The sequence below is a fragment of the Merops nubicus genome, unplaced genomic scaffold (genome assembly GCF_000691845.1).
Source record: "Merops nubicus isolate BGI_N331 unplaced genomic scaffold, ASM69184v1 scaffold9602, whole genome shotgun sequence".
Classification (NCBI taxonomy): Eukaryota; Metazoa; Chordata; class Aves; order Coraciiformes; family Meropidae; genus Merops; species Merops nubicus.
Window position 1 is genome coordinate 28,185 of NW_008595586.1, and position 13,980 is coordinate 42,164.

The 13,980-nt window shown below is 38.1% G+C and overlaps 1 protein-coding gene across 1 annotated transcript in view; it reads left to right on the forward strand.

Annotated features, from left to right (window-relative positions):
• Positions 1-13,219, forward strand: part of RAB3GAP2 (RAB3 GTPase activating protein subunit 2 (non-catalytic)) — a gene marked incomplete at its 5' end in the record, with an annotated part of 34,547 nt that extends 21,328 nt beyond the window's left edge. Inside the window, 15 exons of the mRNA XM_008936092.1 lie at positions 706-803; positions 1,501-1,606; positions 2,509-2,669; positions 4,217-4,427; positions 4,795-4,968; positions 5,096-5,202; positions 6,231-6,297; positions 7,044-7,114; positions 9,276-9,311; positions 9,888-9,962; positions 10,202-10,420; positions 11,586-11,675; positions 11,760-11,978; positions 12,628-12,786; positions 13,073-13,219. Coding sequence (XP_008934340.1) covers positions 706-803; positions 1,501-1,606; positions 2,509-2,669; positions 4,217-4,427; positions 4,795-4,968; positions 5,096-5,202; positions 6,231-6,297; positions 7,044-7,114; positions 9,276-9,311; positions 9,888-9,962; positions 10,202-10,420; positions 11,586-11,675; positions 11,760-11,978; positions 12,628-12,786; positions 13,073-13,219 — 1,940 coding nt within the window. The remainder of the gene's footprint in view (positions 1-705; positions 804-1,500; positions 1,607-2,508; positions 2,670-4,216; positions 4,428-4,794; positions 4,969-5,095; positions 5,203-6,230; positions 6,298-7,043; positions 7,115-9,275; positions 9,312-9,887; positions 9,963-10,201; positions 10,421-11,585; positions 11,676-11,759; positions 11,979-12,627; positions 12,787-13,072) is intronic.
• Positions 13,220-13,980: the final 761 nt, after the last annotated feature.

Sequence of the window (13,980 nt, forward strand, 5' to 3'; positions counted from 1 at the left end):
TTTTTAAATGGTTGAAGTACCACTAGTTTGCTGTATAAGATACAGCCTGCTGCCACACATTATGGGTTACTGGTGGACAAACTTGTTTGACACTTCAAGTCATTCTTTGAGTTGAACAAAATGTGTAATCCAGTGTTGTGGTTTAAGCCTGCGGGCAGCTAAACACCACAGAGCAGCTTGTTTGCTCCTCCTCCCCCAGTGGGGTGGGGGAGAGAATTGGGGCAGGAGGAGAAGTAAAATCAGTGGATTGAGATAAAGCCAGTTTGATAGGACAGCAAAGGAAGGGAAAATGATAAAAGAATGAGAACGTACAAACCAAGCAATGCACAATGCAGTTGCTCACCACCTGCTGACCAAGGCCCAGCCAGTTCCCAAGCAGCAGCCCCCAGCCAGCTTTCTTCCCAGTTTATGTACTGGGCATGACATCATATAGTATGGACACTTTGAGCAGTTTGGGTCAGTTGTCCTGGCATTGTTTCCTCCCAGCTCCTCTTGCTCTCGAGCCTACCAGTGTGGGGGGAGAAGCTGAAAACTCCTTGATGACTTCTCCGCTAAGGGTATAAACATCAGGATGTCCTGGATGTAACTTAGTCCTTTGTATTGCACTCGGTGGGACCTGATCTATTGATGGTCTCTCATAGAAGTGGAAGGGGAGAAGCTGTGGCTTTAGAATGTGTTTATAATGTAAACTAATTTGTGCTTCAGGCAGCTTTTTCTTCTGGAAGTGTTTGTGTGGGGACAGTTCCACAGAGGAAATGTGTCATGCATTGGAATCAGCAGGTTTTAGCCCTCAAATCTTGTTGGTAAGATTTTTATTATATATTCCTAAGATTTTGATTTAGTATTTTGGAAGCAAAACACTGAGGGGGAAAAATTCTGAACATTGATTTTTGGATTAATGCTGTATTCAAATACCACATGTTCAGTTTTTAGGTGCTCATACTTATATTTCCCACTTAAGAGGTGTCAGAGAAAAAGAAAAAAGAAGAAAAATCTAGTAAAAAAAGTGGGTATCGGTGGGAATGTCTGAACTATGCTTTTAGGACTATAAGTGTTACAGAATTTTGCTGAAGTTTTATTAAAACAAAAAACAAAAACAAAAACAAAAACAAAACCCCAAAAAAACAAAACAAACAAACAAACAAAAAAACCAAAACAAAAAAAAAAACCCAAACCAAAATTACGAGATTAGTTAATTTCAGGTACTGATACATTTGTTAGAATTCCTTTTTGCAAGGAAGGAAGTTTAAAAAATTTAAAAGGAAATTTTTTGGAATCGCTAGTAGTGCTAAGCCAATCATCTTTATCTTTCATCTGCATGCAGTTTTAATCTTTTGCTACTTTCCTTCCATCCACTACATAATGATGGCAATACGTGTTTCAGTATTCTTTGCCTGCATTAAGATGTTCAGCTGAAAAAGTGTTTTCATTAGGTATATTGCAATTTTAGACTCTCATTGTATTGCCTCGATTCCTCTTTTTTTTTTTTTTTGTTTACAGTCACTCCTTCTCAATTTATGGCTTTCCAAGGAAAAGGATGTTCTTGACAAACCAGATTCTGTCCGTTGCCTTCACACGATGCTGTCGCTTCTGAGCAAAATGAAAGGTGAAATGTGCATTTGGAACCCTTAAACACAACTGATACTACTGTTAGTTTGCTACTCTGACTAGCCGGTATTACCACTTAGTTTCCTCCTCTCACAAATTATATAATAGTGCTAAATGCTGCGTTGACACAACTCATATTTGGCACCAGAAGGTGGCTGTCCAGCTCCCCGTCCTCCCTTTTTTGAGTGTATAATCCTGCACCTCTTCCTTGTGCTGACTGGTGCTCAGGAGTCTTTTGAGTTGTTTTCACTCATTGAGACGCTGTTATTCTAGCAGCATTTGTATACTGCAGAGCTCTGTAACTTGAGGGGTACTCTGTGAAGTCAACTTGCCATTATTTGGAGTAAGTTGTGAAACAAGTACTGATTCTTTTGCCTCACACAGAGCTGCTATGGATATCTGTGTGCCAGGTTCCCTTACACCTAGTGCACCATAGGGCACCATTATCAGTTTGAAACTGGAAGCATCAATAAGCTACTACTGCTGTCTGAGTAAATTAATTCTGCTGGACACGAGGTAGCCCGAAGAGAGCCAGCTGGAGTGCGTTGTGTGGCATGCTGAAATCACAGAAGAAGCTTTGTGTTGTCAAGTATCATTTTGTAATGTTCCTTAGATCTAGTAAGGATGCAGCAGGTTTTACTACCTACTGATTTAGAACTACTGCCCATTTCCTACAAAGGAACCTTGGAAAATGACTAATTCACATTCTGAGCTGTATTTTAAATGAGTTAGAAATTGTATGCTACATATCTAGAAAAAGATAGTGTAGAGTCTTTGGGAATTGCTCCTAATACAAGCTGTATTAATAAATGCTGCTGTCAGGGTGGGTTGCTGCTTTCCTGGTGTTGACACTCCTGGTGGTGACCCAGGCTGAGTTTCCTGCTCTCTCTGTCCGCGCAGTGGCCGTGGATGAGCCGTGGGACACTCAGTCCGGCTCCCCCTGGTGGCAGCAAGTGCGGGTGGCGTGTGTTCAGTCTGAAAATAACGCCGCTGCCTTGCTGTCTGCTCACGTTGGACATTCTGTCACTGCAGAGATAATTGACAGTGTGACAGAGAAGAAGGTAAGTCCTCCTGGACCTCCCCCCGTCCGTTTTATCGGCTGCATCAGTTCCATGCAAATTGCTGTCTGGGTAACAGCCTTCATTTGTGGTCACTCAAATGTGGGCACAGGCACACTGTCCTGCAAGCCTGAAAATTTGTATTTGAGTTTGAAGAATATTGTGTTGAGGTGAATGAATGATATACCAAAATTGTTTGTTAAACATATTTAAATACGTGATGAGAACTGTGTAGTGAATTTTTCTCTTGATAGCAAATGATGTTGGCAAACTTAAAGCCCACATGGTTTCCACATACATTTGAGAAGTCCACTGAACTTTGGTTTGTAAACCTATGTTTTAACATAGTTAGGATTGTTTTTTTTACATTTTTTGTTTTAAATATACTGGTGAATTTTCTTAGCACTTCTATTGCAATGCCTTCTGAGGGTGATGAGTTTCTGATTTTCTTAGCAATAAGTATCTTTTCACAAAGTGGTGATTAAGAGTGTGAAGCTGCACACAGCATTGCAACTTAAGATAGAAAAAAGTTATTCTATCCCTCAATAGCACCAGGTGTACGTTTGTTTTACTACTTGTCCTAACAGATTAGATGGGGTTTAGGTGATATTCAGTCTTGTAAATAGACTGCCTTATAAATTATAACTAGATTACTGGGAAGGAATTCAATATCCCATTCGTCTCAACTGTTGTGATTCTGCATATTAAAATGCTCAGCATTGCCCAAATAGTAATCTTGGTATGTTGCAACATATTATGCTTTGCCCATATGCTCTCTTGTCACCTTTTCTTCTGCTCTTAAAAGAACAAAGCAAGAGCTTTATTTCCCTCAAAACCTCCCTTACAGAAAACCATTTCTTCTCCCCCCCCCCTTTTTTTTTTTTTTTTTCCTGCCATCCTTTGGTTTAAAGCCTAGAAGCCATTAATGGTCAGGTTTTTGAGAACTCTAGAGTTTGTTGTCTTGGTTCACAAAGCTGACAATCAGGTATGCACCCTACTGGGAAGATTCTTTGGCTTTCTGGCAGAACATTTGCTGATAAACATAAGAATTAGCAGAATAATGCACAGAACTGTGATGTAGTATGATCCAGTATTTCTGGGTACATGGTGTGTATATATATATTAATATATAATGTTATATATTAATATGGTAGATGGATTAATCATATATGTAGGGAATGTGTATATAGTGGAGGATTTAAAATTAAAATTCTGAAGGGATTCTAACCTACTTTTTAACTAAATAGGAAGTCAAAAATGGAACTAGAAGATGACCTTTCAGGTCCTTTTATTTCCTTAGGCCTTTATTTAAGAACCTGTGCATATTGTGAGCAGTGTGGGATATTTAATTGATCTTTGCATAGTAGTTAATGTACATACTTTGAACTAAATTATTCTTTAAAATGCTTTTGAGATATAGCATTGAATTTTAATACTGTTCACTTAAAAACAAACAAAAAAACCCCCCAAAACCTCAAAATAACAAACAAACAAACAAAATTGTGCTACTTGAAGTGAACCGACTTAAAGCAGTTCATATCTTCTGTTAGTTTTCCCAAGTAATTTCAGACACGGAGTCCTGGGAAGCACTTTCTCTTGATACTGAATATTGGAAACTTTTGCTGAAGCAGCTGGAGGACTGTCTGATACTTCAAACACTGCTGCATAGCAAAGTGAGCAAAAGGACAAAAAGAGTTTCATCACTCCAGACTGAGCCTTTGGGCAGGCTTTCTGTAAAGAAATTGCTTGAAGCTGGAAAAGGTACAGTTTTTCTCTTGGAAAGATGATTGCTTGTCTTTCTAATAAACTTCTGAGCCATTCTTACTTAATGAGATAAACTGCTCTGGAAATTGTTCTATTGGTTACTTAATTTAAAAAACAAAGCAAACCCTGTAGAATACCATTTGAAAATAGAAAAAGGGTATTGCTGTAGAGACCGCATTGTAAACGTCTAACCAGTTGGTTAGGAAGTTTTCTAAGGGTAGCTACCCATTAAGTAAGTAGTGGGAGTAGTTAAAACTTACATCTCTTGTCCTTTTAATTCTGTACCATAAACCTTCTAGGAATCATTGACTATACCTCATACTCCTATTTTTTTTTCTCTGTTTTTTTTCCTTAAACATCCTAGGAGGTATTGCTGACGCTGTAGCAAAGTGGGTTTTTAAGCAAGGCTTTAGTCCTCTTGTCCTGAATTTGGCCCAACACAGAAACAATACAGATAGTCCTGAAGAATCTGCAGAAATGCATCCTAATACCTTTCTTGAGGAATCAGAAGCAAATGAAGGTTTGAAAACAATCCTAGGTGAGAAAATAACATGAATATTTCCAAATCTGAATGTCTGCAGAGGTGTTTTAGTTGTTACTGTTGTGAAGTAGCAGAAATTATAGTGGGAAGAGGTCTCTTCTAACTTCAGAATTTCATTTTCTAGAGCTGCTGCAACTAGCATATCAGCAATTTCCATGTAGTCTTGAAGTGGATGTACTCCATGCACACTGCTGTTGGGAATATGTAGTGCAGTGGAATAAGGACCCAGAGGTAAGAGACTTTTGCAAGGAGTAATGGTTAAGACCAACTCAACAGAAACAGTTTCACTACTCTGTAATAGTTCATAAAAACTGTCATTAAGAAAACTGCCTTTGAAAGCATATTGGTTACAATTTTTCTGTGGTGAGTGGCACGCAGAAATGGAACTGAGAATGAAAGCAGGTCCTGAGGCTGAATGACACTGTACAAAGACAGGACTGTGTGTTCCTAAACTATCAGATTCTCAATGCTGCAAGTGTGGAAACTGGATTCTAATAAGCAGCATGAAGAATGATTTTGGCTGTATTTTATGCAAGTACAAAACAGTTTAAGGACTACAAGATAGCGATGAACCTTTCCTCTCTTATAGATACACTAAAACATCACAGAACTACTAGATTTTTTTGGACTAGAACCCATTCAATTTAAAGAGGAAATAGGGACTTCTTGAATATTAGACTCCATGGCCACTGCTGGGAGTTGTCATAGGAGAAAGGGGGGAAAAAAAAAATTTCTGCTGCTGTCTTATAGTTTCTTTAATATTGGAAAAGGTTATCCTAAGTTCAGATGATATTAAACTTAGCACTCCTTAGATCTGTGTGACATAACACCTTGCTATGGAAATGATCCTTTTAACAGTCCTTTCAGATCGTTAAAAACTCACTCCCTAATGAAATGAAGTAAAAATTAATCTTTCTAGCACAAATGGATCTTATATTTCAAAAATGACTAGTTAGTGGGGGTACCTTTCAGCAAAGTGTGTTAGCAGTACATGTACTGAAACAAAGCCCTGAAAATAGTGCTGAAATCACAATGTGTTGAAATCACAGCATGTTTCCTGATTACTGAAATATTTTTTGCCACATGCATGTTTGGCAGAGAAGATTGCAGTATCAGAGTATCTTTCAAGTTTTATAACTGTCAAAAAATAGTAGCTTTAAAATAATTTACCCCAGCCCTTTAAGAATCAATAGATTACATTTAAAACAAGTCTTGAACAATGTAGTAACTTGTTCTTTTTACTTTTTGTTTTACATAAGGAAGCATGTTTCCTCATTAGGTCTATAGATCATCTAAAGTGCATCATTAATGCTCACATTCAGCATGGTAAGTAGGAAGCTATTATTAAAAATGTTCTTGGTGAAATTGTGCGACAGAAAAAATGACTGTTGGTTGACTAGTGCGGATCTGTGCAGCTTATAGTAGTGATGGCCATTTTGTCTAAAAACCAAAACAAAATGCAAACCAAAACCTGCTGACGTTCAAACTTTTGCTTTTATATTGAAACTGAGTTGCCATCAGAACCATGAAGATAAGTTGGTTAGGTAATGTGTTTAACTAAAAACATTTTAAAATAAAATTGCTCTGAAACTGTTTTTTCAGTTTGTATTTAAATGCTGGCACATGCTTCTTGCAGTCAGTTACTTTTCACGAGTTTCATGTGTTTCTTCATACTATATTTTATTGAATGTGATGGCAATTGTCTTTTTTATAGACTATGTATGCAAGGTGCACCATGTGCCTAAAACACTAGTCTGAAACCTTTATGCTTACCACGAAAATTTATGTGTATCCACAATTTTAACTCAGTCTGCATAATGTGATAATTTTAAGAAATGATTCATTGCACTTCTGGCTGTATTTGACCATAAGGTAGTCTCTTCCTGAGAAGTTAGAAATGTAAGTTCCAAGTATGAAGTGGTGAGAATAACTTGTAATTCCTTATTGTTTAATTCACCACCTTTATTTCACCCCCTGCACTCTCAAAGGAACTTTGGGCCATGGTTTTTCCCTCCATACTTGTGAGATCTCTTTCTCCTCACTTGGAGTTTACAAGTTTGTGATTGTTCTAGGTATTGCTCTGATGATGTGGAATACATTCTTAGTAAAAAGGCTTTCTTCTGCTACATATCTAATGGACAAGGTGAGTACAATATTGTGACTATTTTTGAGGATGATTTTTTTTATTAGTTGAAAAGATAAGCTAGTATTTTTTAAACCACTGTTGTGGTTTTGTTGTTTGTTAGGGCTTTTTTTAATAAGTTTGGAATATCTTTGATTTATGCATCAAACCCCCCTGCCTGCTTATTTGGTTTATTATGTAGCTAACTTTTTGGAATTGAAGGAAAGCGTATTTTAAAATATCAAATCCATGGAATGATCAGCCACAAGGCAGCTTTAAGTAATAGTTGACCAGCACTGGCTATTGTGTACTGAAGATTTATGCTAAAAAGTATTTGTGAAACAGTTTGAAACTATATATGTGTATATATATAAAATGTTAAATTAGGACAGAATAAGTAACTTAGTGTTTTCTCTGAGCCTGTTTCCTGGCAAGTTATTGCCATGAAACTTTGAAGTTTCCATAAGCAGCAGCTTTTCCTCATACTGTGGCTCTGCATGTATGAGCTCTTACTCTGCAAAATACAGAACATTTTGTGGATGTTGTAAAGCATTTGTAATTATCAGTACCATTGTAAATTAGCTTCTGTTCTAGTATGCAGTTTGTTTGCTATGAGTTCTAGCAGACATTTGTCCCTGATAAGCATCATGCTTTTTCATGCTTATAAATATGCAGTGTATCTGTTTAGTGGAATATAGTTCTGTTTAGGACTGGGAGACAGATTAGGAAGAGTACTGCCAGCAAGTGATAAATCTCTTTAAAGGCACAGAACCTGCCCATTGGTTTGCTGGATGTAGAGCAGCAGCTATGTCTTTCAGCATAAAAGTCCAGATGCAGAGCAAGAATTGTTGATGGTGATTCAGAGGGGGAAAAAACCCAAAACGACAACAAAAAAACCCAAACCCTCAAACCACCAAAAAACCAAACAACTGACACAAAACCCACAAGAATTTACTGTCTTGTCTTTTTTCCTTCTCCTTTGCTCCTCTCATTTTCTTTTTCTCTTTGTTTAGCTTTAAAAATTGGAGAAAATATCATCTTCCTCGTTCCTTTCAGCAAATAGGCTCAGTTGTATGCAGTTGTAGTAGGTGTTTGTTCTGCAAAAACTATTTTCCAGTTTTTCTGCATGCCTTTATGTAAATCCCCTCCCCGCATTACTTCTACCTACAGTAACACCTGCAGGAGAAGAGAGAAATGTTTTTATTAACTACCTCGTTTTGCACACATCCATTACCTCAAACAAATACCATGTAGTATCAAAGTCTGTGAATATCTAGTAGTTAGTTATGTACTTTTGAAAGATGGGAGTTAGTCCTTAGGGTTTGTGTTACAGAAGCAGTAGCTCAATTGATCTGTCACCAACTTTCAGAAAAATAGTTTCCAAATCTGTTGGCACTTAATCAGTCCTGAAACTGACAGCTGAAAGTTGTCTTGAATTTAGACTTTGAAACAGCATGACGGATCACTTGAATTTGAGTTTAAATAATCCCATAATTCAGGATCATGGAGTCTCACTTCAGCTGTTGTTTACACTCTGCCGTGATGTTGTAATCACTATTTTTTTTGTGCTGTGGAAGAGAACTTCTAGTTATACATATGTGGTTCATCACATGCAGCATGTGAGTCAGTCTGTAGAAGCTGGACCCCAGAGTAACATTCCTAGACAGGTTATGATTGAGGTGTCTGCTCTGAAGAATTCAGAGAGGCAATGCGTGGAAACCATATAATAACTTTCTTATTAGACCTTCTCCATCCCAGTGAATGTGCTGGAGCATGCACTCTTCCTTTCCTCTTCACTTGTTCCCCAGTGTTTCTTTCTAATACCATGTTTGGTATTACAGCTCTACTTCTGTACTGTAGAAAGCACTGGGAATTTTTTAGCTGCCTTTGAGATCTGAATTATGACCTTGGGGCCTTAATTCTAATCCTTGACTTTAAGAAGGATAAACTAAACATGGGCATCAGTGGTGTTTATTTCTGAGTTGTATGAGCTCTATCAAACCTTTTGTGGAAAGCAAGCTGTGCAGTGTGTCGCATTGTGTTCTTTTAAGGAACTATTTTCTCAGTTTAAATTAGGAAAACAGCAATCAAAAGTTAAAACGTCGGGCAAAAGACACCTTATGATGAAAAATTATTTAATTGTGCTGAATGTTGGTGTTTTTTTTTTTTTTTTTAAAAACAGGTTGGAAAAGCTCCAAAGGACAGATTGTGTAGACGGGCAAGTAATACTACTTCTGTCTAAATGGGAAGAAATAAATTAAAATACCTTAATTTTAGTACTAGTTTGTGATTTAATTTTGAAAAAATCAAAAAATGCAGCCTTAGAGAAAATGTTACGAATTTTAAGAATTGTTAAGTTAATCTTTAGCTGATAAGGCAAATTAGAACTGTAGTATAACTTTGAATATTATAGGAGGTAGACTTGAGACTATAACATGACAAATGACTATTATTTTTCATGCATAATTTCACTAGTTAAAACTTTCTGGAAGACGACAGATACGCTCAGAAAATGCAATTTACTAGATTTGATTACTTGAAGAATGCACTCTTTAGAGATTCAGTATTGTAAATAGCTACATCTGGCTTTATTCCTGTTTCTTCCTCCATTATTTCTAATTCTTTGTTATACTTCAGTGAATATTTGTTTACCTTTACATATTAACAAATATATTAATAAACTGAGCTCAACAATGTGGTTTATGTCGACAGTTGTCTCCTCAAACATACAAAGCTAATGAAAGCCTGTTTCAATCCCAACTGAAACAATGTCAATCATGCTGTTTGTTAACAGGACGTAGGGATGGGCGACACAGCAATGACAGCTTTTCTTGGCTGCTGTTCAGATCTTCTGCAAACATTGCTAGAGGTAAATGTTTATTTTTCCTGTAGAAAGTAGGAAACTGATGTAAACTTAATTTTAGAGGATATTTATACTAATTTCTGTACTTTTCAGTTTGGACAAATATTAATGAACTTATAGACAATATGAATGAATTTCTTCTTTTTTTAAAATTTCACTGCAACAAACTTGTGATTAAAGTCATGTTTTTTGCTTAGAAGACCAAGATAGATGACATTTTGTGTGTGACTCTGTTGCTCTGGCAGGCTGATGTCAGTAGTGACGAAATGCAGGCTCCTGTCCTGGGCACTGAGGATGCCTGGGTGTCAGTGGAAGGCCCCGTGTCGATTGTGGAACTAGCCCTGGAGCAGAAACGAATCCACTACCCGCTTGTTGAACATCAGTTTGTGCTGTGCACCATCTTGTATGCCACCATGAGGTTTTCTCTGAAGAGTGTGAAGCCTCTCTCGCTCTTTGATAGCAAGGTACATCTTTGGAAAGCACACATCTCAATACTGCTGTCTTTTTCTCACTCTTTAAATGGTTCCTGCCTAATTTTTTGAAAGACATTTAGTCCATTGTGGGGCATCAATGAAGTTGCCACCAGAATTCAGGCTGACACCCAAACTTGGTGCTTTTCTTCATGAATAAATATTTGTAGTGACCTCAGTTCACATGAAAATCAGCTCCTCGATAATGAACTGGCCTGAAAATAGTGCATGGCAAGAACACTGGATGACAGGGTTTTTTAGTTTCTTTGAGATGTGCCATATCAGAAAAAACAGAAATGTTTAAGGTCAGAAATGCTATGTGCTGCTGTTGTATCCTTGATTGCTGATGATTATTACAGAATTCCAAGCATCTCAAAGAGGAAAACAGCTTGTCATTTAGTGCATAAAAATGCATATAAACCACTTCTTTTCCAAATAAAAAATCGCTGCATTTGAAATGCAGAGTATCTCTGCTCAGAACTTGACCCCGATACAAAGCAGCTACCACAAATTGAGCTTTCTTCCTCTTAGTTTTACCACAGTATGTTTCTAAAAAAATTTAAACACAGAATATTGGTGCAGGCTGTCGTTTAATTCCTGCTGGGGAGAAAATGATTTAGTCCTGTAGTACTGTGCAGATTTCTTCTTAATGGTTGCCTGGAATTTTATAAATGCAGAATATTGCCTTTTGCTATAGGTTCGTGTCTGTGTGCACGTTTTTTATTTGGTAGCGGTTTTCCTGCTCCCTGGGTTACTCACAGAGCAGGACTGACAGAGACGCTTGGCACCGAGTGTGTCACTGGTCAGCTGGTTGGCATTTCTCCCTATGTGTTATGCTTGGTGTGTTGGTCTAGAGCCAGGGACCAGGAAATGGATCCAAACTTCAGCTCCAGCTGGTAGCATATCAGCTACCTAATTTAGCAGGCAGGTAGTTTTAAGTTTGAAAGCAAATCTTGACATGTTATGATTGCATGAACAAAAGTTTGTTTTGTTCTGTGGATTTAACTTTCAATATTAATTTTTGTCCTTAAAGAGAAATAGAAGATACAGTACAAGCTGAATGTAAAAAATAAGTAGGTAGGCTTCTTAGTATTGGATCAAAATGGATTGCTTGTATTCCTCTGTATCTCTGAGGACTGTCTTTGGTTCTCAATTTTAGGGCAAAAATGCATTTTTCAAAGACCTTACTTCAATTCAGTTGCTGCCAAGTGGGGATATGGATCCAAATGTGTTATCCATACGGCAACAGGTTGGTATCAGTTTTGTACTAAAAGATCTTAAAAGTTCTAAAATTCAAATAATACTCAAGTAATTTGCAATTTTTGCTTCCAAGTTCTTGGTCAAAGTTGTGAGTGCTGCGGTTCAGACGCTATGTTCAGCACAAAAGGCCAAAGAAGTCTCAGAAGAGGAACTGTTCCCTTTTGAAAAGGGGAAGAACTGGCCAGCTTTGGCTGTGGACCTGGCTCTGTATCTTCAGATCTCTGAGGATGTGGTCAAAAGGCATTATGTCTGTGAACTGTATAGTTATGGGATGGATCATCTTGGTGAAGAGGTAATAACAGCTTTTAACAATTCTAAATCAATACAGTGTTGTGTCAGATATTCTGCTAAAATTACTTTCTCACTTACTTAAGATGCCTGAAAGGGTTAGGCAAATATTATCAGGCTGAAAAAATCCCCAGGCTGAGAAAGTCAGAGGCTGGAAAAGTACATTTTCAAGACCAGTAATTACCTTCATTTTTCCTTCTTCCCCAAAAGAATCTGTGTATAGCAAGTAGTGGGAACCTGATAGGGAGTTACACTACCAGACTAAACCAGTACAGCCTTTTTTATTTAACTATATATGGTAGTTTCAGGAATAGGAAAATTTACCAGTCCTCGGGACAAGAAAATCCTTCCCTTTCTCGAGGGGAGAAGGAAACAAGGTTATACCCAAGTTAGGAATACAATCCTGATCTGTAAAATGGATCTCATGCTGATCCCCTTGTAAAGCACAGGGTGATTCTCTGCCTGTATTTGCTCTTCTGAAGCTTTTAGTAATGTGCTTTATTGCACTAACAGGTAACACAAGAAACAGTTTCAAAATTATTTGTCATTTTAGTATCAAGAAGCTTCTTTTGGTACAGCTTTTGAAGCCTCCAGCTCAGTGAGCTGAGTCATGCTGACGTGGTTTCTGGTTCCTTATGTTTATCTACTTTCAGGCCTTTTTTCAGGTGACTGACAAAGAAGTGCTGGCATCACAGCTGCTTGTACTGGCTGGACAGAGACTGGCATTCGCTTTACTTCACGTGCAAACAAAGGAGGGGACAGAACTCCTCACTAGGCTTCCTCCAACACTGTGTACCTGGCTCAAAGCTATGGTGAGTTAAGCTCAGTTTAGGAAAAGAGGCTGATTTTCAGAAGCTTCTGTTCATCAGGACAGAGATTACCTCCGAGTGGCTCTTTCTTACTAACAGAAACAAGAATTTGTTCTCATTTTTTCTTAGTGCTGGTTCTGTTTCATGAAAGGTAAAGCAATTTCCCAAAGCATCAGCTTAACTGAGGTAATAAACCTCATAACAATCTGTTTATACAGGTTCAGGAGGGCTTGTGTGCAGACAATCATCTGTAAAATTACTCTAATGCTGTGTTTATTCTTTCACGTAGGACCCCCAGGAAATTCAGAATGTAGAAGTGCCAATTGCAACTACAGCCAAACTGGTTAACAAAGTCATAGAGCACTTGCCAGAGAACCACGGGCAGTACAGCCTTGCCTTGAACCTGGTAGAGGCTGTAGAAGCCCTCTCCTCGTGACGGCCTCGGTCAGCACAGTTCTGCCAGGTATAATGCTTGACTCTACACAAGGAGGTTGAACTTTACAGCGAGAAACTTCCCTGTGGCTCTTGCTAAACAACGAAAACAACACTCCCCATTCCAGAAGGTAATTTTAAATCGGCGTAGATTTTAAATTCTGCACTAGTACAAAGATGTTTAGTTCCTAGTAGACTTGTCAGTATCTGGAACGCTTCATTTCTTTCTGACTTGAGCGCTTTTTGCGGTAGCCTCCACCGGGTGTGTTTGCCAGCAGGTTTAGTCCATCTGCAGAATCACATCTTGTGAAATGCTGTACTTCATGCTGGCAGTAACTGCTGCAGCTTCAATGTTCCACGTACCATTTGTTTTTCAAAACAAGCTGTAGAATTAACACCCAAGAAAAACTTCAGTCTCTGGAGTTGCCATGTAAAGCCAGTGCTGCTTTTTCAGAAGCTAGAGCTGGTGTTGGGCTCACGTCTTGCAACTGCATTATAGTGACAATGACAACTGCACTGGGCAGAGGATGAAATATGCCTGGGCCTGTGTGAAGGGAAAACAGCTTGGGAAGGAGAATCCAATTCTCCAGACACAAGTATGGACTCATCTTTTAGTCCAGATCTCCCAATATTGTTTCTAGGGTGCTGGGCTTCAGCTAAAACTGGATTTACATCCCTCCTTCATTATTAAGCTCTGCTGAGATGAAGTAGGTCAAGGAATGTCTACTCTAAGATTGTTCCCTCATCTTATTGCTGTAGGAGATG